The following is a 22125-nucleotide window of genomic DNA, read 5'->3' as shown; positions in this document are numbered from 1 at the left end:
CATAAAATTAGTTATCTTGTTTACAAAGCCAAATCAATGTGCATAAAAAAGCTCAGCAACACATACATCTAAAGCTTAAGACTCGTGCAAAACTAGAGCTATGCTACCCTTCAGAGGAATAAAAGGACAAAAGTCCTCAGTGTCCCAAATCCATAACATGTTCTTGGAGAGCTGTATGCATTGGGACCTTCATAGAGGCAGATATATTGTTACATCTGTCTACCTAGTGATCTGCTGAGCATCAATTGGTATACCCACTGAAGGGCAGAATGAAAACTTTTACCGGAACTGGACTTCAGTTAGTGTCAGGACAGTAAATCCAAAATAATGACACAATGGCCAAAGCACACTAATTTTGGCAGATTCAAAGGCGAAAATGGCATGCAGCCAGCTCAAGGCTGTATTTGGAGTATGGAAGCATCCAGTCAAGGCTTTCCGCACTGCAATCAGAAAAATGCTTCATTTGGGCAGCTTACCTGAGACACATATCACATCTAGTGAGACTTTGAGCCAGATCCCCAGCTGGTCAATGGAGCCATGCCAACTTACCCCAACCAGAGATTTGGCCCTTCAGTTCCTCTCATAGGGAAAAGGACAGTGCTATTTCTGTGAAATTCAAGCAGCATCACTAAGATATTCTTGTTACCAGAATAGACACTCTCTCCAGTTTTTCTAGTAACAGACAATACATGTGATACTCGTACCCAAAGAACTCAAAGTTCCAGTTTTAACACTGATCCCCACCACATTCAAATATGTTGGTTTCATTTCCCCCCGACCCCCCCACACACTTGAGTTCTTTGCTTCCATCTGCATTTCTTGACAAGACTAGTCTGTGACATCAGAGTTATTTTTGAAGCTGTCCCACACGACGTAGTCTTACTGTCATGCCTCTCCTGTTCTCACTCCTTGTTTTTGTGAATGCTGTCGCAAATCAAGATAAAAACTAAGCAGAAATGGAGAAACATTAAAATCATGTGCATGTGCAAGAGGCTACACTTTGACCAGTCAAACCCCCTGCTCTCCAAAACAATAGAAAAGTAACAAGAAAGATAAAACTGTACTAGGATTTCCTAAAAAGCCACCTGAAAACCAAATTGATAGTTTTAAGGAACTGTCACTGTTTGCAGATTCATAAATCATGGGGGGGCGGGTTGTTTTTTTTTAAAAAAAGCAGATTTATGACTTTGATTTAAAGGAATTATTTTAAGTGTGCATCTCAGAATGAGTGTTGTCCTCCCCCTTCCCACTTACATTCATTCTTCTGTAAGCATCACCTGTAAGCTATATCCTGACACATTTACTTGGCCTGCCAGAATAGATGTTATTGCTTGGGATTACTTTCTGCCTTCCATCTAGAATGTATCATTCAGGCCAATTTTCTCAGCCTCTGCAGGGCAAAGAAACCCAAAGCTGTCTTGAAAAGCATATCTCCCAGTCAGCGCAGCTGTGCAGGCCTCTGTCTCCTTATCACCAGCTTGATTCGGGATGGGTGATGACAGTGATTATTGTACTAGAGCTAAATAGGCTCTGCATGATCATTTTCAGGAAAAGCTAGTGCACAGTCCTTCAGTTGCTGCAGTGTGCTCCGAAAACATCCTACATTTAAAGGGTTTGTCACTGTCAAGATTTCAGGCAACTGATTTAATATTGTCTCTGTCATAACTAAACTCTAGTTTCCTAGGGTAGCTTTAAAGTCTGGGCTGTTTGAGCAATACTGTAATCCATCAGAAGGGGATATAAACAATGAAGGGGATACAAGGTATAATGGGGTGAATGAATCAGAAGTTCTCAGCCTGCTGTGTTAGGTTCAGCATGAAGAGTTTTCTGTTTGCTCCTTCAGATTCTAAGGGCAACAATTGGTTTTTATTACTAGCTTCAAATTGATCAGGAATTATTAGTTATCACTGACTAATAATGTGACTGTTTGAACAGAGAGATATTCTGGGTTACTTATATCATCTGCAGCTGTAGGAAAGCATGCCCTGTGCTTAACATTGCCTCAGGGCTCCTTTGGCTTTGCTTGGTAGTGTTACATTTTAAGGGAGCTGCTTTTGAGGTTGAGATTTAAAAAGGTATAGTGGAAGTTGTTGTTGGTAAGTATATACGGTCAGCGGGCACTAATGCTGCAGGAGAGGAATAGCTGTTACAGGGAACAGAGTTCCTATGTATCATCTTGCTTGTTCTGGCGACCTATGACTACACAGGAGAAAGAATTGTATACATCAGTGTGACGGTGTGAGCATTGTCGATGTCTATTATTTTAATTCCTACATTTATGTTTCTTGCTCCACTAAAATCACTCTTCACCTGAGATGTTGCATGAGATCATCCCTTTTTCCAAACCTGAATCATCAGCTCCAAAAAAGGGTTTATCTTAGGTGACCAGATGTCCCGATTTTATAGGGACAGTCCCAATATTTGGGGCTTTTTCTTATATAGGCACCTGTTACACCCCACCCCCTGTCCTGATTTTTCACAGTTGCAATCTGGTCATCCTAGTTTATCTTAACCTTAGTAAACCTAACTTTCCATAAAGTAAAGAACATGGCAGTGGGTTTTTAGTTCTGATAACAGTGCCCTGCGTTGCCAGCAAGCTGTCTCATATCAGATTCGTTATAGGATTTAGAGCAGTAGCCATGTTAGTCTGAATCAGCAAAAAGAACGAAGAGTACTTGTGGCACCTTAGAGACTAACACATTTATTTGAGCATGAGCTTTCGTGGTCTAAAACCCACTTCATGAGATGCATGCAGTGGAAAATACAGTAGGAAGATATATACACACACACAGAGAACATGAAGAAATGGGTGTTGCCAAACCCACTATAATGAGAGTGATCAATTAAGGTGAGCTATTATCAGCAGGAGAAAAAAACCTTTTGTAGTGATAATCAGGATGGCCCATTTCCAACAGTTGACAAGAAGGTGAGAGTAACAATGTGTGTGTGTGGGGGGGGGGAATTAGCACGGGGAAATAGTTTTACTTTGTGTAATCACTCCCAGTCTTTATTCAAGCCTATTCAGCAGTCTCTCACTGGAGTCTGTTTTTGAAGTTTTTTGTTGTAATATTGCAACTTTTAGGTCTGTAATCGAGTGACCAGGGAGATTGAAGTGTTCTCCAACTTGTTTTTGAATGTTATAATTCTTGATGTCTGATTTGTGTCCATTTATTCTTTTACATAGAGACTGTCTGGTTTGGCTAAGGTACATGGCAGAGGGGCATTGCTGGCACATGATGGCATATATCACATTGGTAGATGTGCAGGTGAACGAGCCTCTGATAGTGTGGCTGATGTGATTAGGTCCTATGATGGTGTCCCCTGAATAGATATGTGGACAGAGTTGGCAAAGGGCTTTGTTGCAAGGATAGGTTTCTGGGTTAGTGTTTTTGTTGTGTGGTGTGTGGTTACTGGCGAGTATTTGCTTCAGGTTGGGGGACTATCTGTAGTCTCCCAAGATCTGTGAGAGTGAGGGATTGTCTCCCAAGATCTGTGAGAGTGAGGGATTGTCCTTCAGGATAGGTTATAGATCCATGATGAACCTCTCCAGTGCATCATATTTTGAAATTGGCGCTCTTCCACAGAGGCCGTGGGGTGGGACTAAGAAAGATCAAAACTAGTTAAAATTAATAAATGTAGAATTCTGCCTAATGGGCATGAAAATGGAATTCTAGTTAAGAAAGTTAAGGGAAGGGAAAGTGAGGCAGAAGTGTCAGTGGAAGGGGGAAAAGGAAAGAAAGTTATCTTCATTTACATACAGATTCCTTGTGAGATTGCTATCAATGAGAGAGAGAGAGAGAGAGAGAGAGAGAGAGAGAGAGAGAGAGAGAGCACAAGCACACATGAACATAAAGTTAGAAGGGCTCTAGCCCTTCAGAATATGTTTGGCCCTGAACCTTCAGCCTTTACTCAAATTGAACTCCCACTGACCTAATTTACACCTGAACTCCCTTGGATTCCAGCTGTTGTCTACGTATGGAGTGGAAGGTCTGGCAGGAGGAAAAAAACCCAACCTGAGAGCTTATTGTTGTATTCTCATTGCAAAGTAAGGAAATAGTTATCAATTAATTTTTAAGAAACCCAAAGGAGGTATATATTGGAATAAAACATGGACACATAGCATCTAAGACAAGTAACCTACCCTAGAAACTACCTGCTAAAGTGTGATTCTTGGTATATGGTGAGAAGAAAAAGTAGTTAGTAAATTGAATCATGGAGCATTCGCTTTTGACAAAGCCCTGCTTAAATGCTTTCTACAACGCTTTTGTTACCACCCTCTTTCGTGGCTTTTGCAGGGGGGTAAAGTGGGGGGGGATGTTTTCAAGGGCCTGTGATATCTAGAAATTGCAAGGTGTGACTGTCTGCTGGGGTTCCCAGAATATGTGATCCACTGTGATCCTCTCAGCCTCAGTAACACTCCATCTTGTCTGCCTTGCCAGCAAACTCTTCAAGACTCTGCCAGTCCAAACCATGCCTAGCAAGTAACAATCAGTGAACACCAGTTCATCAGTGACATCCTTCTTTGCTTCACTCAGCCCCTCTTACTGTAAAACCCACAATACCTTATCAAGTTCTCTGCTCCTTTAAAGAGACAATACGCAGCAACTTATGAACATAACTGGGGTTGACAAACCCTCCACTTCAGTCAAAGCCCTGAGTTAGTTTATGGTAAAAGTAAAACAAGTTTATTAACAAAAGGACATAGGTTTAAGTGATACCAAGAATAAGAAATAAGGATAGAAATGGTTACAAACAAACAGAAGTAAAAATATCCTTCTAAGAATAAAACTCGTCTTAACAAACTAGAGTCTTTTGTTCAAAGCAGTTTTTCTCACCATAGTCTTTCTTCCAGCCTTACTGGTAAGACCTTTAGCCAGGACCCAAGACACCGAGCTCAAAACACTTGGTTTCTTAGACTCCTTAGGTGAAGCATAATTCACAGGCTTACCTGGCCCCTTCTTCATAGTCCAGTAAACCTTTGAAATGTTTTCCTCTGAGCCATGTCCCCAGATAAAGTACCTTTCCCTTGCTGGGTGTAGATGCCAGGCTGCCCGATGTAAATTCCATGCTCATTCCTCTCCTACTGGTGATTTTTACAATGCAGATGATCTTCCTGCAATCTCCAATACCCATTGTCTTTGGCCACTCTGGTTTGATTTACATAGGAGAGCAGGCAGGACCACAGTCCTTTGTCTAGGGAGGGGCAATTTATGCCCTGCCTGACACACATTTTAAGAACAGTTTTCTGTACATATTTGTACTTTTCCATACATCCCCCGTAAATGCACCACACAATAATATTAATGACCAACATACTACCGGTTTGCATTGGGTACCTTGCATGACACCTTTTAGATTCAGATTCTGACACCAGAGAGATAGGTACACTGGACTAGTCACTGCTGAAACTCACTGCTGGACACCAGCGAGCCCCTTGCCTTCTGGCATAGGGATGCTCTTAGGGTCACATGAGTACAGATGATCTAACTTTTATAGATGGCCCCAAACCAAACCCTCGATCTCATTGCTGTAAACTTTGGGGGAAAAGTTTAGTGTCCTGGAATCAAAAATACAGATTTTGCTGTGTGACTCTCTCTTTGTAGCAAGCTAAACGCCACCAAATTAGGGTGGGGGGTGAAACCCAGAGTCAGATTTTGAGGTCCTCTCTACTAAATTCTAAACCTCTAAAATATTTTATAATTAAATTATAATACAGTACAAGAACTTAGGTTACAAGTCTGCTACAGGAGAGACATGAAACAAACAAAACACACATACACCAAAGGAATTAAGTTTTTGTTGTCATTGCATCCTGAACTCATTCTGGTTATGACTAGCAGTTACAACACCTGTTACTTTACCAGGAGTGCTGACTCATTGTTAGCCTTACCCCGTGGCATACCCCTCCCTCTCGAAATGACCAGGGACAATGACTGTAGTACAAGACAGAGAGGGTGGAGGGAAAAGGAAAAAGAAGAGGGACAGTTTAAGGGCTTGGTCCCTGGAAGTCCCTACCACTTTGAATCTTACCTCACCAGCAGAGTAAAAATCAGCTTATCTGAGAGCAGATCCCTGTGCTGAAAGACCCTTAGCACAGAGTAATATCAAAGACTAGGAGACAACTGAGATCAGTGCAGAAGCACAAAGAGAAGACTGCTAGTATGGCTGCATCTGCAAACAAGTGTAAGAAATGGACCGAGTGATCAGGTAGGAAGAGTTATTGAAGCAGTGTGCCCGGTTTAGGGTCCCAGAGACATAGGTAGCATTAGCTTCCCAAACGATCAGAAAATACCAGAGGCAGGCCTGAGAGGATGTTATCCTTCTATTGCACGATGAATTACTGGCGTTTTGGACACTAATTTCTTGTAAACAGTTGCAATATTCTTGCTTGGAGAGTTTTTGCATGACTTTATCCTCGACCAGAGACAGTAAAGATTCCTGTTCTTTGTAGCCATTTGAGTGGTTTATTTGTAACCCATTCGATGGCAAGACCATTGTACAGGACATGCCAAAGCACTTGCTGTACCACAAAATGGAATGTATCATTTGCACAAGGTCTCAAAGTGTGTTGTTATACAATGGTCAGCATATGATCACAGCATTAATATCTAAATCAAACACAGCATTTGCAAAATTCTGTGTAGTAGCAGCAGGTTGAAATGCCATGTGACTTAGAGGTTATAGAATTCAGCTGAAATGATTCTAGTAGTTGGAAAACTCCACAGTTTTTAAAAAAGTGTCAGAATTATACAGTTTATCCTGATTGGCAGCAAGATAAAGATGTGTCTTTATCACATGCATAAATTTAGTGAAAAACTAAATATTTGAACTTGTCGTGCAACAATTTTGCCATATTTCAAAACAGATGGGAAACATCTTGTCTTTAGCCTTGATTGATAAAATACTAAAAAGTTTTCCTGAAATTGTCTGAAGTTAATCTATTCTCTTCAAGTCCTTTCTGAACTGATGAATGTCTGAGAACATGTTTTTCAATCAAGAGGTGAAAGCTTTCACAAGAATTTGGCAATCAACAGTAATAAGTGGTACTGGTCTGTCTGCAGCTGCCACAGAAGATTTCTTGTTTGCTTTTTCAAGAATCATTGTAATTAATGCCTCTCTCATTTCTCCGCTGAGGCAGTTCTTACTGAAGGCTCACTGAAAGGTTTTTTGCACAACGGAGCTCAGCAAATTTCACAAGGATTTATCGAAGATAGCAAGCCCCAGAGTTTAAAACTTTCACATCCAAATTACCTTTTTGTTTTTAATTACAACAACTTAACCTTACAAAATGATGTAAATACATCCTGAAGTAAAGTCTGCCTGAATACGTACCATCAACCATGCTCCTCATTTAATATGTAACTGCAGGTATCTGTGATCCCATGTGCATGAATGGAGGGAAATGTATAAGCCCAGATGTCTGTGACTGCCCATCTGGTTGGAGGGGCAAGCGGTGTAATAAACGTAAGTATCTCTGCCTCCCAGCAAACACAATATTGTGTTGTACATAGGCCAGTCAGAATGACTTGTAATCATTTTTAATATTAGAAAAGAATATAGTGAATAGACCTTGTTTTGCTACTTCGGCATTTTACAAAGAAAAACAGTTGTATGTACAGTTTTATGTACAAAATGATATAAACATTTGATGTTTACAAAAAAGAAAGGTGGGGGAACCAAGGGGTTCTATCTCATGCAGCTGTCTGTTATGCATATTTTTATGGAAACTCATTTTTATGGTATTAAACTTGAAGTATTGATTTTAGGTCATACCAACTACACATATTTTGTTATATTTTACAGAGAAATGTCATATATTTCAAAATACAGGACTATTTAAAGCCTGTAGTAAAGCCTTCCAAACTGATATACTTTCAAGGTCATCAGATGCATTGCAGTGCATAATTCTGAGACTGATGTATTCTTACACTAAGCCTACCACATCTCACTGCAGTTTACATAAAAATGCAATTAAAAAAATCACCTTATCTTAAAATGTTTCAGGGAATATTTTTTCTTACATAGTTATTCATTACCATGATGTTGGCGGATAAGCTGAATAAATTTAAGAACAAGATGACACTGTGTGGGAGATGGATTAATGTATTGCCTTTTTCACCCTAGGAGTACTGGTGATGAATAAGGCTTGGGAATCAGCACAATGTTAATTTCAGTGCTGTTCCTAAAGTATAATATTGATCATTTTTCCTCAGTGTATATTTACATATACAGTACATATACACACAGAATCATAATGTATTATATATACTATGTATACACATACATATAAAATAATCCCAGTGACAAACATCACTGTCATAAATATAAAGGGAAGGGTAAACCCCTTTGAAATCCCTCCTGGCCAGGGGAAAGCTCCTCTCACCTGTAAAGGGTTAAGAAGCTAAAGGTAACCTCGCTGGCACCTGACCAAAATGACCAATGAGGAGACAAGATACTTTCAAAAGCTGGGAGGAGGGAGAGAAACAAAGGGTCTGTGTCTGTCTATATGCTGCTCTGGCCAGGGACAGAACAGGAATGGAGTCTTAGAACTTTTAGTAAGTAATCTAGCTAGGTATGTGTTAGATTATGATTTCTTTAAATGGCTGAGAAAAGAATTGTGCTGAATAGAATAACTATTTCTGTCTATGTATCTTTTTTGTAACTTAAGGTTTTGCCTAGAGGGGTTCTCTATGTTTTTGAATCTAATTACCCTGTAAGATATCTACCATCCTGATTTTACAGGGGGGGATTTCTTTATTTCTATTTACTTCTATTTTTTTATTAAACGTCTTCTTGTAAAACACTGAATGCTTTTTCATTGTTCTCAGATCCAAGGGTTTGGGTCTGTGGTCACCTATGCAAATTGGTGAGGCTTTTTATCCAACATTTCCCAGGAAAGGGGGGGTGCAAGTGTTGGGAGGATTGTTCATTGTTCTTAAGATCCAAGGGTCTGGGTCTGTAGTCACCTAGGCAAATTGGTGAGGCTTTTTACCAAACCTTGTCCAGGAAGTGGGGGTGCAAGGTTTTGGGAAGTATTTTTGGGGGAAGGACGCGTCCAAACAGCTCTTCCCCAGTAACCAGTATTAGTTTGGTGGTGGTAGCGGCCAGTCCAAGGACAACGGGGGGAATATTTTGTACCTTGGGGAAGTTTTGACCTAAGCTGGTAAAGATAAGCTTAGGAGGTTTTTCATGCAGGTCCCCACATCTGTACCCTAGAGTTCAGAGTGGGGGAGGAACCTTGACAATCACTTAAACTGTGTTGTGATGTAAATGAACATCACACCCTATTTATTTGGAACATCTGATATGGGTGTATCATATATCATACAGAAAAGAGTACCTTAATTTGTTGGTGCCAGTGTACTTGACCTAGTTCTTGATGTTACCAGCAGCCACTCATTTTGAGAGAACTCTTTCTGGGGAGGGGAGGTAATATCACAGAAATTCAAAATGCTAATTATGGTATCTTGTGAAGAAGATTCATTAAATTCTTTGAGATTCCACCATTTTGAAAATAACTATGTGAAGCAATTGCCAGCATGTTACCCTCTAAAACAGCTCATGCACATGAGTACACTCATGGATCTTCTCATTTGCCCACTTTTCATGTTGGTTTTTTCAGCTGTTTGTCGGCAGAAGTGTCTGAATGGTGGAGAATGTGTAGGCCCCAGTATCTGTGCATACTCTGAAGGATGGATAGGAATGCTGTGTCAGACTCGTAAGTGCTTCTTTCATTAAAACACTATGACAGCCATCCTTATAAACTGCATATATTTTCCATATATGCAGTGCAGTTGTAACCGTGTCAATCCCAGGATATTAGAGACACAGGAGGGTAAGGTAATATCTTTGATTGGACCAACTTCTGTTGGGGAGAGAGAAAAGCTTCTGAGCCACACAGAGCTTTTCTTCAGGTCTGTGTAAATTCATCTCTCTCACCTACAGAAGTTGGTCCAATCAAAGATATTACCTCACCTGCCTTGTCTCTCTTATATCCTCCATGATATTTATGTGACTTGAATAACGTGATAATAAAACACTTAGGATTTAATTCTGCCTCCCTTACTCTCATTGAGTAGTCCCTTATTCCATGTGTAGAACAATTGTTTTCAGTGGGACTACTTGACTCAATTTAAGGGCTTGCGTATATGGTAGAGTAATGCACCCTACAGAAGTGTGATTTCTAAAGAGCACTAATATGTTGCATGTTAATTGATCGATGCAGACACTTCTGGTACACACTAGAGGTTCTTTAGTGCACTTTAACAGAATACTGTTTGAAACAGCTTTATTGTATGCGCACAGGCAGGGTCTACATGCAATTACAATATAAACACATGAGTGTGCTTTAGAAATCATACCCTCGGAGGGTGAATTATCCCACCATGTGGACAAGTCCTGAATAGAGGAGAGAGAATTAGGCCTTAATTTACTTGAATGGATGCTATTTTAAAAGGTAGGAAAATCTTCACATTTTCAAAATGCCAACATGAATACTTTTAAAATAACCCCTTACTATATTTGTAACCCAAATGCTGCAGCACTGTGCAAACCCGCAAGCCAGCAAAGTTTCCATGTGCAAAGAGACTGAACAGTGTGGCCCGAGGGGAAGAACATTGGTTATTTTAAATGTGTCCCTTGGATTCATGCATGTTGCTAACATCACAATGGAAAGGCAGTAAACATTTGGGGATATAAGTAAAGTGTCACTCCTTCTCTCCTTTTCCATTGGCAGTGTATAATTATGTCTTGCAATCTTTCTGGCCCAGTTACATCTCATCAGTTGTATAATTGTCTCTGACCCAAACACATATATTAGTTCACATTTTTTAATGTTTTAAATTATTTACTAGTTAATGACTCATACCTAGTCCAGTTCATCCCTCCCCCCATCACCACCACCAAAGGCAGGTTCTTCACTGGGAAAGACTATCAAGACTCAATATTTGTATCAGTTTCTGCTGCTTTACACGGTTAGCCACAATGCAGAGTCTAGGCACATTTCTGTTTATTTTGTCAGGCCTTTTGAAGGCAGCACCAAACCTGTTTGTTTGACATTCACTCTGTTTTTACTATTTCCTCCAGTGTTTTCACGGCACCTGACAATTTAATCAGCTTTTTGTCCAGAAAAACAACTGGCTGAAACGTCTAGGTCTCACAGCAAATCTGAATAATGACTGAGTATGGAATTTTGCTTTTTTTAGGAAAAAAAAAAAGACTATAGTGGGAGAGCAGATGTTTGGGTCTTAGAGTGTTGCTCTCGAGTATTCAGTGGTGCAGCAAAGACGAGGCAGTGGAACCATAAGTCGTATTCCTTACAGATGTTAAGTATAAAAAAAAAAAAAAAAGATTTTCCCATGGAAATAACCCAGTAAAGTATGTCTGGATTTTTGCATTTTGAATACAGTTTTCTTCACTAATATTCAGGAGTCTATACAAAATTATGTACATGCCCAAGTGTTATGAGCTTCCTGAGGCAGCTCACCTATAGGACTGCCCACAGTGTTGGCTGCAGGCACGGACAGGCAGATTACTAATGGTGCTACCGAGGCCTGGGTCCAGTCACAGGTTACCAATCGATCCTTTGTTATTACACTAGAGTTACTCTAGCCTGCTCCCTATCACCAATCAGCCCACACTCATGCTAGGCCAAATCCATCTGTGGTGTGACTCTGTTGAAACTAATTAAATAATATCAAGGATGCATTGGGCTCTGTATAGCCTCTCCTACACAAAAGTGCTTTGATCAAGCCTTTCAAACTCAAACCTGCAAGCTTTCTAAACGGCCTGCTTCATCCTTGGAGAGCCTCTATACCTTTCTGCTTAGACACACAAGGTCAAATCCTGCTCTTATTTGTAGAAGAATTTCAGTGGATCCACTCCATTCTTGCACCACTGTAAGCAAGCACAGATTTTCGCCCACAGCCTTAAAAGACAGAGTAGCATTTTCACAATGCACTGTAAGATAATTAGTAGCCAGCAGACATACAAGAGCACATTTTTGTAGGTTAATATCAGTACATGTTTCCAAACAATTTCAGCTTTATGAAAGACAATTTCCACTCCCCAAGTCACAATCCAGATCACTTTTACTGGCAACCATCAACATGTTTGTTTTACCTTTATTCCACTGGTCATAAATTTAATTTCTTGGATTGACCGGCTAAGCTTCAGTCTGAATTCAGCATTGGGTAAGTCAGTCGGCCACCCCCAGCGATGAAAATACAAAGCCAGGAGTCATCCATAGACAGAAGAACTACAGCCCATATTTCTCCATAAACCAAATAGCCTCATCCACCTGTGGTACCAGAGGGAATGACAAGAACCTCATATATGCTCGGGAGGCTTCAGTGAGCAGTTATCCCCTGGGATTTCTCAGAAAGAAGGACTCCACTCCATGACACCTCCACCTACTAACTAACAACACTTCATGGTCATTGGTAGTGAAGGGCAGCTGACAAATCTGGAAGAATCACCGGGGCCATCTGATTTTACTCCATCACCAGAAAGAAATCACTGACCAACATGACCACTGTGGTGTCTGTATCTCAGAGAGGCCTCAACTCCAATTGACTGTGGTCAAGGAGAGCTTTAGGATCCAGATGTAGCTACATTGCTATGGAGCTCTCAGTGTCCTCAAACTCGGAAATTTAAGATATGGATTTCTTCAACTTTGGGGGCTAATAATTACTTTAAACAATTAAAAACTGTAATGATACAAAATCCCCCTGCTGGCTTTTGCCCGACAGGGCGAACATGGATCTATATTGAAAGCTGCACCCCAGAGTTCCTCCAGCATTTCAGTAAGCGCCACTAGCTGAGACGCCACTGACGAGGTTCTGTGCGTATCCTCCCCCCTCACAGTTCCTCTGCAGTGAAGATTATTAGCTCAGTGTAAATATGAATCGTCTTTCTCTACAAAGTATATTGAAAAGGCTTCACTGAGAGCAACACTTGACTCTGCAACCAGATATAAATCTCACAGATGATTAATCAGGTTGTACATCATGTGGAACAGTTGTGCTGAGTGCCACTTTTGAGACGCTGTGATACAAAGAAACCTTCCTTTGCTACTTGTACAATTAATAGCATAGGGTTTAGAAACTCCTGATGCTGTAGAAAGAACAGGAGGACTTGTGGCACCTTAGAGACTAACCAATTTATTTGAGCACGAGCTTTCGTGAGCTACAGCCCACTTCATCGGATGCATCCCGTGTGTTAAACTCAGAATCAGACTTCTGTGACCAGCGTGCTAGCACCTTCCCTCCACCTGTCACTGGCTATAAGCATGTTATCAAAACTGACAAGGGTACAGCCTAGGATGAGAACATTTAGGAGACATTGTTTCAACAGTCATGGACAGAGCACAATAGCCCCAATCTGCTAGGCTTTAAATAAAGAGGTTGGTTGGCAGACCAGTGTACTTCCCCACTCGTCTTAACTGAAGAGAATAGCTTCTGAGGAAGGATCGATAAAATAGGTTTTTCACTCCAGCAAATAAGGTCCATGGTGGTTTACACATTGCCCTGTATATACAGTATGATCTTGATGGTATGAGGGATTAATGGTCAGATTTCACAGCTTATTGCAAATGCAGGGAAATGATCTTACAAAAGAGTGAAATGTTATTCATAATTAAGGCTGAATCTACACTGAAATATATTTTATCTGTCTCCTGCCCCTGACTTTTGATTACTTCAGTGCAAATGTTCTAAAAATTCTACAACAAACTTTAAAAATATATAGAACACATCACTGAGGCTGTGGCAGTTTCCATGGCAGCAGAGTTTCCTATCAAATTCGTTTAAAGTTGAGGCCCCTATTAACCTCCCTCTACCTGGTTCCTCCCTGCACTCTCCTTTGTGCATGTGTGCACAAACACACACCCCTCTCTTCGAGCCATCGTGGGATCGTCAAATCAAAACAACAAAGACTAAAATCCTATAATTTAACCTGCTCTTGCAAATATATGCCTGAATGGAACCCTAAGGAAGTCAGTGGAGTTCTACCTAGGCATAGCAGTCTGTCAATGTGGATCAGACTGTAGGATTGGGGTATAATTCCAATAAATTATAAAGTAGAAGGTTATACTCATGAAGGATCCTCATTATTAAAATTCATGCTGGTTATCTGCAGTTCTAAAATTATTGAACACATACTGGTGTCTGATTTGCCCTTCAGAATATGTTCTCTTTATTTGCATGGTATAAGTGTCAAGCTGATAGCCTCATAATTTCCTGAGCATTCTTGTTCTTTCCCTTTCTCTGAATAGTGTCTCAGACATGCTTGCCTCCAGATTTTCTCTGTAACCCTTTGAGTCCTTTTAAAAAATAAAAAAAGATTCTCAATGAAGATTTGTGGCACCTTAGAGACTAACAAATTTATGTGAGCATAAGCTTTCATGAGCTACAGCTCACTTCATCAGATGGATGTAGAAAATACAGTAGGAGATTTTATATACACAGAGAACATGAAACAATGGATGTTACCATACACACTGTAACAAGAGTGATCAGCTAAGGTGAGCTATTACCAACAGGAGAGCGGGGTAGGGAGGGGGAACCTTTTGTAGTGATAATCACACAACAAAAACAACACACCAAACAACAAAAACCCAGGAACCTATCCTTGCAACAAAGCCCATTGCCAACTCTGTCCACATACCTATTCAGGGGACACCATCATAGGGCCTAATCACATCAGCCACACTATCAGAGGCTCGTTCACCTGCACATCTACCAATATGATATATGCCATCACATACCAGCAATGCCCCTCTGCCATGTACATTGGCCAAACTGGACAGTCTCTACATAAAAGAATAAATGGACACAAATCAGATGTCAAGAATTATAACATTTAAAAACCAGTCAGAGAACACTTCAATCTCTTTGGTCACTCGATTACAGACCTAAAAGTGGCAATTCTTCAACAAAAAAAACTTCAAAAACAGACTCCAACGAGAGACTGCTGAATTGGAATTAATTTGGAAACTGGATACAATTAACTTAGGCTTGAATGAAGACTGGGAGTGGATGTGTCATTACACAAAGTAAAACTATTTCCCCATGTTTATTTCACTCCCCTCCCTCCCACTGTTCCTCACACATTCTTGTCAACTGCTGGAAATGGCCCAGCTTGATTATCACTACAAAAGGTTTTCTCCTCCCCCAACCCCCGCTCTCCTGCTGGTAATAGCTCACCTTACCTGATCACTCTCGTTACAGTGTGAATGGTAACACCCATTGTTTCATTTTCTCTGTGTATATAAAATCTCCCCACTGTATTTTCCACTGAATGCATCCGATGAAGTGAGCTGTAGCTCACGAAAGGTTATGCTCAAATAAATTTGTTAGTCTCTAAGGTGCCACAAGTACTCCTCTTCTTTTTATGGATACAGACTAACACGGCTGCTACTCTGAAACCTGTCAGTGAAGACTGTCATTTGCATGCAAATTACGGCTATGTTCTTATAACACTCAGGGATAAATCCCTTATTGTAGTGAGCATTTATTGATTATAATTTTAACATAAGCTTGTCTTATTAAACAACTTTCCTTGCTGAGTCTGTACAGGATAATGCATACAGAGCCTATGTCATTTTTAGTATTTAATGGCTTAGAGTCCCTTGTAAATACATTTATGAAATATTCATTTGGACTTCAGCTATGTTATTATCCTCTCTGATTTCAATTTCAATTGTCTTCTGAATTTTTATAAAATCTTTTCCCTAACTGAGCTCTTTTTTTTCACAGCACTGGGAGTTGGGGAGGGCAGGTGTTTCCATTTCAGATTTTTTTTTCTAGTTTTTCCTTTTTGGCATCATCTGAGACTCAAAAAATTAGTCAAAGAAAGGCCTGCTAGATCATCTAATTCCTGCCCCTGCCCTTGTAGAATTGTTCACTAGTATACGTCTCCTTGAGCCTTGTCTAGTCTGATTACACATATCCCAAGTAATGAGGTTTTATCACTCCCCACTATTCCACAGCCTGTGTTACTAATCACATTACACCTAGTAACACCATAAATAGTTTCTCTCCCTGTGTAAGACAAAAACTCACTGAGTGGTACTAACAGGAGAGGGTAAGGATTGCAAGGAAACTCTTGCCCTAATTAGTGTACTAACAAGGAGAGATACCAACTCTGTACCCCCCCCCCCCCACGGAGCACTGCGCTCCAGAGCAAACGTCCACTTCTGACACTCTTCACTCCCAAAGGCATGCTATCTGCGGTCTGGGGGCCTGGACAGGTCTCTGTGAGCTTATGCTATGCACAGTAACATATGCCAAGGCGAAGAGCAGGTACTAAGGGTGAATGTACACCGCTCTCTTTGAAGAAGGATGATTCCCCACCACATTATACTGTATAGCTCTCACTTGAAGAGCAAGGGTTTGCTTTTGGTGTTTCTATTTTTTGGTTTAAACATCTGTAGATTGCCATCATGTCTCTTTCTCCATTTCACCAACCCCACACATCATGCCTTAGCCAACCTATACAAATCTTTTAATCTTTTTTATAAGGCAAACCCACCAATCCCCAAACCACTTTAGTTGCTGTGACAACGCTGTAAATTTGCCAATTTATTTCCAGTGGTGGACAGAAGGCAACAAGTTCCAGGCATAAGAATGGCATGAGGAACCATTATTCAGAAATGTCATCTGTCTCCCCCACTGTCTACCAGAGCTGCTTATGACAACTCTCATTGTTTGCAAGTGGATATAATTTTGTATCTAAGAATCTGATATCATGAGCTCCAGAAGTTTCACCTGTGGCTTCAGATCTGAACTAGCTTTATTCCATACAAATCAAATTGGTTTAGCATATTTGTATAAGTAGGCCAAACAGTTTTCCATGAAAGCTTTAACATGCTCAGCACTTTTGAAAATCAGGCCACTCACGTGGATGTCTAAATATGGATTTTTGGAGCCTAACTCTAAGCACTAATGTTTAAAAGTCTTGGCACTAGACTCTCCAGAACAACAGGTTGGAATTCCAGAAGTATTTACTTGGCCCTTTGACTTTGAGGTAGATACACTTGACTTTCACAGTGTCCTGTGCAATAAACTTTAGGATGAGATATTAAAGTGCACTAACTCTGAGATTTGACTATAAAAATGGAGTATCTCACTAAGCTACTATGATGAGGGGGGTGGTATTACAACCTAGATAGAGGGATATTTTTATTTTACTTCTATTTGACAGTGTGTGGTTAATGACTTTCCATAGGTCTCTGCCAGACAGAATCATGAAAATACACTTAAAAGTATCCACCAGTTGATTCACGTCTGATTGGTTTGAAAGCCATTCAGCTCTACTCCCAGTAATGGCTGTGCTAGGACAGAACATTTTGGCAATATTTGAAGGAAAGTTTAACTCCTGAGATCTAATTAAAATAACAACATGACATGTGTGTTCTTCTTGGATTGGGTCCTTATGAAGTGGTTGTTTTCTTCTTTCCTTGCCAAAACAATGTCTTAGGAGCACAAGCTGCTAACTAGGATGAGAAAGAAAAGGAGGACTTGTGGCACCTTAGAGACTAACCAATTTATTTGAGCATGAGCTTTCGTGAGCTACAGCAGCTGTAGCTCACGAAAGCTCATGCTCAAATAAATTGGTTAGTCTCTAAGGTGCCACAAGTCCTCCTTTTCTTTTTGCGAATACAGACTAACACGGCTGTTCCTCTGAAACCTAGGATGAGAAACAGGCTAGAAATCAGGTAATTCTTACTTTAAACAAAGAGGAAGAGACTGTTTTATTAGTTGAATATATTTAAATAGGTTGCACTATAAATGAACTGATGTGCTCTTAAAACTTCATACCAACAACACTTTTCTAATTTGGCTTACATTTTAAACTTAGAATGGGTTGCAAGTAGTTGTTTCTGCAAGAGCAGGAAATTTGTCCTTAAGTCCTGGTTTCCAAAATTATCCAGTATGCAATTCGCTAAATTGTACAATCTTGTTGTTTTTCCCCTTGTGATATCATAGTCTTTGGGATTGTATATTTAACATTCTTCCATCTCAAGTCAAAAAAGGATCTTTTTAAAGCTGCTATTTTTCTTTCTATTGGAACTAAAGAAAAATCATTTTTGCCCCCAACCCTTCTTCCCACCCAAATTCAGAAGTTGGATCAAAATTCACTTTGTCACAGCATGGGGTGGGGAGTAGGGGAGGAAGAATAGCCAGAGTATTCCTAATCTAATTATGATTCTTATGACAAGGGTATTTTTAACTAACTTGATCTTTTATTTTATTTGTAGCTCTTTGTGAGAAGTGTCTATTTGGAAGCAGGTGTATAAGACCAAATGTATGTGCCTGTAGAAGTGGATATACTGGTTTAACCTGTAGAAAGAAGGTAACATGCAAATTCAAAAATATTGAATTCTCCTAGTAAGATGGGGGGAATAATTCAATCTAACTGAAGTATTTTACATAGTTTTATGAGAAAATGTTCATTTATAGCTTTAACTTTATGAAAGGGGTGAATAACGTTATCAAAATATTTTAAAGAAAGCTTGATTTTTATATTCAAGAGCTGGGGAAAGTCAAGATATTTTCAACTGCTAAATAATGACAACTGAGAAAATATGATAGTATATTCATATATACTGTATTCTATACTAAAAATTAGATTTTAACCTCAGAATTACCATTAACTATGCATTTTGACAGTTACATTAGCATACTAAAAGACAGCGTCTATTTTGGCATTAAAATCAGAAGCTACAGATAAAATGAATGAGGTTCATTGTAATTTTCTAGATACATAAAATCTATTAAACTGGTCAGCTGTGGTTTAGGAGAATATGCTTTGCATTTTCTAAAATGCTTTATTTCATATCCCACTTCGACTTTTCATATGAAGTCAAGATAACTGAAAGCAATTGTCTGCATCAAAGGGATTTCTGTTAGCACAGCAAGAGATGCCCTTTTTGGTGTATCAAACCAGGATTATCAGGTTTGTTTCAGAACATCACTATAGTTCGTGAATGTCCACTACAATATGCCATTTCACAAACAAAATGGAACTTTGTTGCAATTCATAGTCGAGAACAATAAAATACTGTGCATGCATTTTTCATATGAGTGTACCACAGCACAATAAGTAAGTGTGGGAAGAAAGAGAAGCTACTATAATTGTTTCCATACTGTACATGTTTACAAGAGCCAGGCCATCTACAATACCTGTTAGCCCTGTGGGGATCCTCAATAACGCAGGAGAACCCAAAAAAGGAGACATGCACATACCCCTTTTGAAACTTGTGAGACAATCTTGAGTTTCATGATCCATCCTGCAAGAATATAGAATTAGACTCATACACTTTAAGGTCAGAAGGGACCATCATGATCATCTAGTCTGACCTCCAGCAGGCCACAGAACCTCACCCATCCACTTCTGTAACAGACCCCAATCTCTGGCTGGTTTAAAGACTTCAAGTTAAAGAGAGGTTTCAGAGTAGCAGCCGTGTTAGTCTGTAGCCGTAAAAAGAAAAGGAGTACTTGTGGCACCTTAGAGACAAAAAAATTTATTAGAGCAAAAGCTTTCGTGGGCTACAGCTCACTTCATCGGATGCAACAAGTTAAAGAGAATCCACCATTTACCCTAGTTTAAACCTGCAAGTGACCTGTGCCCCATGCCACAGAGGAAAACGAAAACCACCCAGGGTCTCTGCCAATAGTTGCACTATGACAATGCATTGTCCTGATCAAAAGATGGAAATCTTGTAAATGAAAGGGGCTTAGGTGGCTTTTCCCTACCCCTATTATCTAATAGCTTCATTACAGCCCAACATCCTAAAGTCAGCGCTAATAATGCCTGGTGCATTGGAGTCTGGTTTCAGAGCATATGTCAGGAAATCAAAATAGTCAAAATGCAAATAGACCTTTTCCTCCAATATCCAACTTCATTAACATTGTTAGTAATAAACTGGTTTATTAGCATAGGTGGGAAGAAATGTTGCACATAAATATACAGAGTCTTGTGCTTTGTTTCATTTTCATTATGAACTTTTGGATAACAGAACCAATGCAATAGTGGTGGCATATAAAATCTGTCACGAAATCCTGATTAAATTGCTACTGGACAGCCTCTTCACACAGCACCAGCTGCATGAGGAGGCTCCTGGTGACTATACCTCTGCATCTAACTGAATCTCTGCCCATCTCTCTCTTTCTGCCTAGTACAGAAGGAATAAGAAATGTAAGGTAATCACTAGGCAGTCAATTTAGAAGATTGACTTCCCTCACTTAAAACTAATTGCCAGTCCAATTGTCCATTAGAAGTAGTCTCAGAAAAGGTTAAAACTAATGCTACATTTTAGTAGTTCTTTTCCAGAGCCTGGGTAAGAAACTGTCTTGAAGACAGAGATGGAGTGCAAGAGGAGAGACATCTCTGTATAATAATTGGTAGGAGATGCTCCTTTCCACAAGCAAAAAGGAATCTTAGGAGACTCTTATTTAGACAGGGATGAAGACTAGGATAGTCTAAATTTCTGAGACCACATTGTGTTCTCTTTCTCCATGGTGTTCTCCATGGTATTCTTTTCTCCATGGTATTCTGACTCTTGTGCTGTCAGCATTCCTAAAGAATCATCTACACTTCATGAAATTTAGCATATTATGTTGCCCAGTGAATTGCAATTCATTTTTCTGACATTTTTGGTTTACTTTGTTTTGGAGTTCTGTTAAAAGCAACTTGCCAAAATAATGGCAAGGAATAATGAATTTGCTAGCACAATTATCACTCTTATACCTTTTTGTATTTTTTCAATTTGAATCTTGCAAATAGTCAAGGCAGATAATTTAGCATGACGACAAGTGTTCCTGCTAGCTTTTAAAAATCAAAGCAGCCATCAGGATAGGCTTGATTATGGGTAGCAGAGGTGATCCCAACAAAATAATCAAAGTATAGAGATCTTTGTGGTTAGCACCACACTTTAGCAAAATGTAAGAGTAACAGTGAAACAAAAAGAAAAGGAGGACTTGTGGCACCTTAGAGACTAACAAATTTATTTGAGCATAAGCTTTCGTGAGCTACAGCTCACTTCATGGGATGCATTCAGTGGAAAAATTCATTGTTAGTCTCTAAGGTGCCACAAGTACTCCTTTTCTTTTTGCGGATACAGACTAACACGGCTGCTACTCTGAAACCAGTGAAACAAAAGTAATCCCTAGCCAATCGTACATTGTTACATATGAAAGTTTTACTGAAAAATGGCAGCTTACACTAGCTGTGACAGATGTCTTATTTGTAGTGTACCTAGTGGCTTCCAAATCCTCCCCCAATGGTTTTTTTAAACATTTTCTATATTTTCCACAGTATGCATCCGATGAAGTGAGCTGTAGCTCACAAAAGCTTATGCTCAAATAAATTGGTTAGTCTCGAAGGTGCCACAAGTACTCCTTTTCTTTTTGCAAATACAGACTAAAATGGATGTTACTCTGAAACCTTAAATAGGTACATAACTAATCAACAGAAGCTACCTACACTGTTCTGTTTGGCCATAAATGGTACATGACTCCACACTGAGAAGTATCCAGCTCCAGACTGCAGTTTCCAATTACCTTCTACTAACGTTTTTATATTAAACTGTACTCACATGTCTCAAATGCCTATACATTTATTATAAAGGGACTTAGATGCTCAGTATTCTAGCCCACAGCAGAAAATAACGATAATTAAAAAGAAAAGCCTGAAGTCAGACATTGCTTAATGCTTGAATTCACCTGTAAATCTACATGAATAGCAAGCGGCCATTCAGTCTCTAAAAAGGAATCCAGTGAATATTATGCCAAAGATTCAATTGATTTCAGTACAAGCCTGAAAATACAAGAAAACAAGTTTTAGGTATTTTAAAACTACTTTGTTGGAGTCAGTGAAAAACATACTGAATGTCAATAATATTTGTTTCAGTTGTGTATATACACATATATACACACACACACACACACACACCATTATTAAACCCCACTTTTCATGCTTGTAACTGAGTAACTCTCCATTATACACCTGTTGGAGTATACAAGTCAGAAAAGGGATAAAGCAGAGTTTTTTAAAAATGAAATACTCAAAAATACTTGACAAATAAAAAGGAAGCAATATATGTGAAAAAAGAAACATTTAATG

The 22125-nt window shown here is 39.5% G+C and overlaps 1 protein-coding gene across 1 annotated transcript in view; it reads left to right on the top strand.

The window, feature by feature from the left end:
* Nucleotides 1-18390, top strand: part of LOC140895919 (von Willebrand factor D and EGF domain-containing protein-like) — a 198798-nt gene extending 180408 nt beyond the window's left edge. The window contains 3 exon segments of the mRNA XM_073306827.2: nucleotides 7369-7464; nucleotides 9623-9718; nucleotides 18260-18390. Coding sequence (XP_073162928.2) covers nucleotides 7369-7464; nucleotides 9623-9718; nucleotides 18260-18390 — 323 coding nt within the window.
* The last annotated feature ends 3735 nt before the right edge of the window (nucleotides 18391-22125 follow it).

Source organism: Lepidochelys kempii, chromosome 11 (genome assembly GCF_965140285.1).
Source record: "Lepidochelys kempii isolate rLepKem1 chromosome 11, rLepKem1.hap1, whole genome shotgun sequence".
Lineage (NCBI taxonomy): Eukaryota > Metazoa > Chordata > Testudines > Cheloniidae > Lepidochelys > Lepidochelys kempii.
Note: the sequence above shows the minus strand (reverse complement) of the source record. Positions and strands in the feature narration are given on the sequence as shown.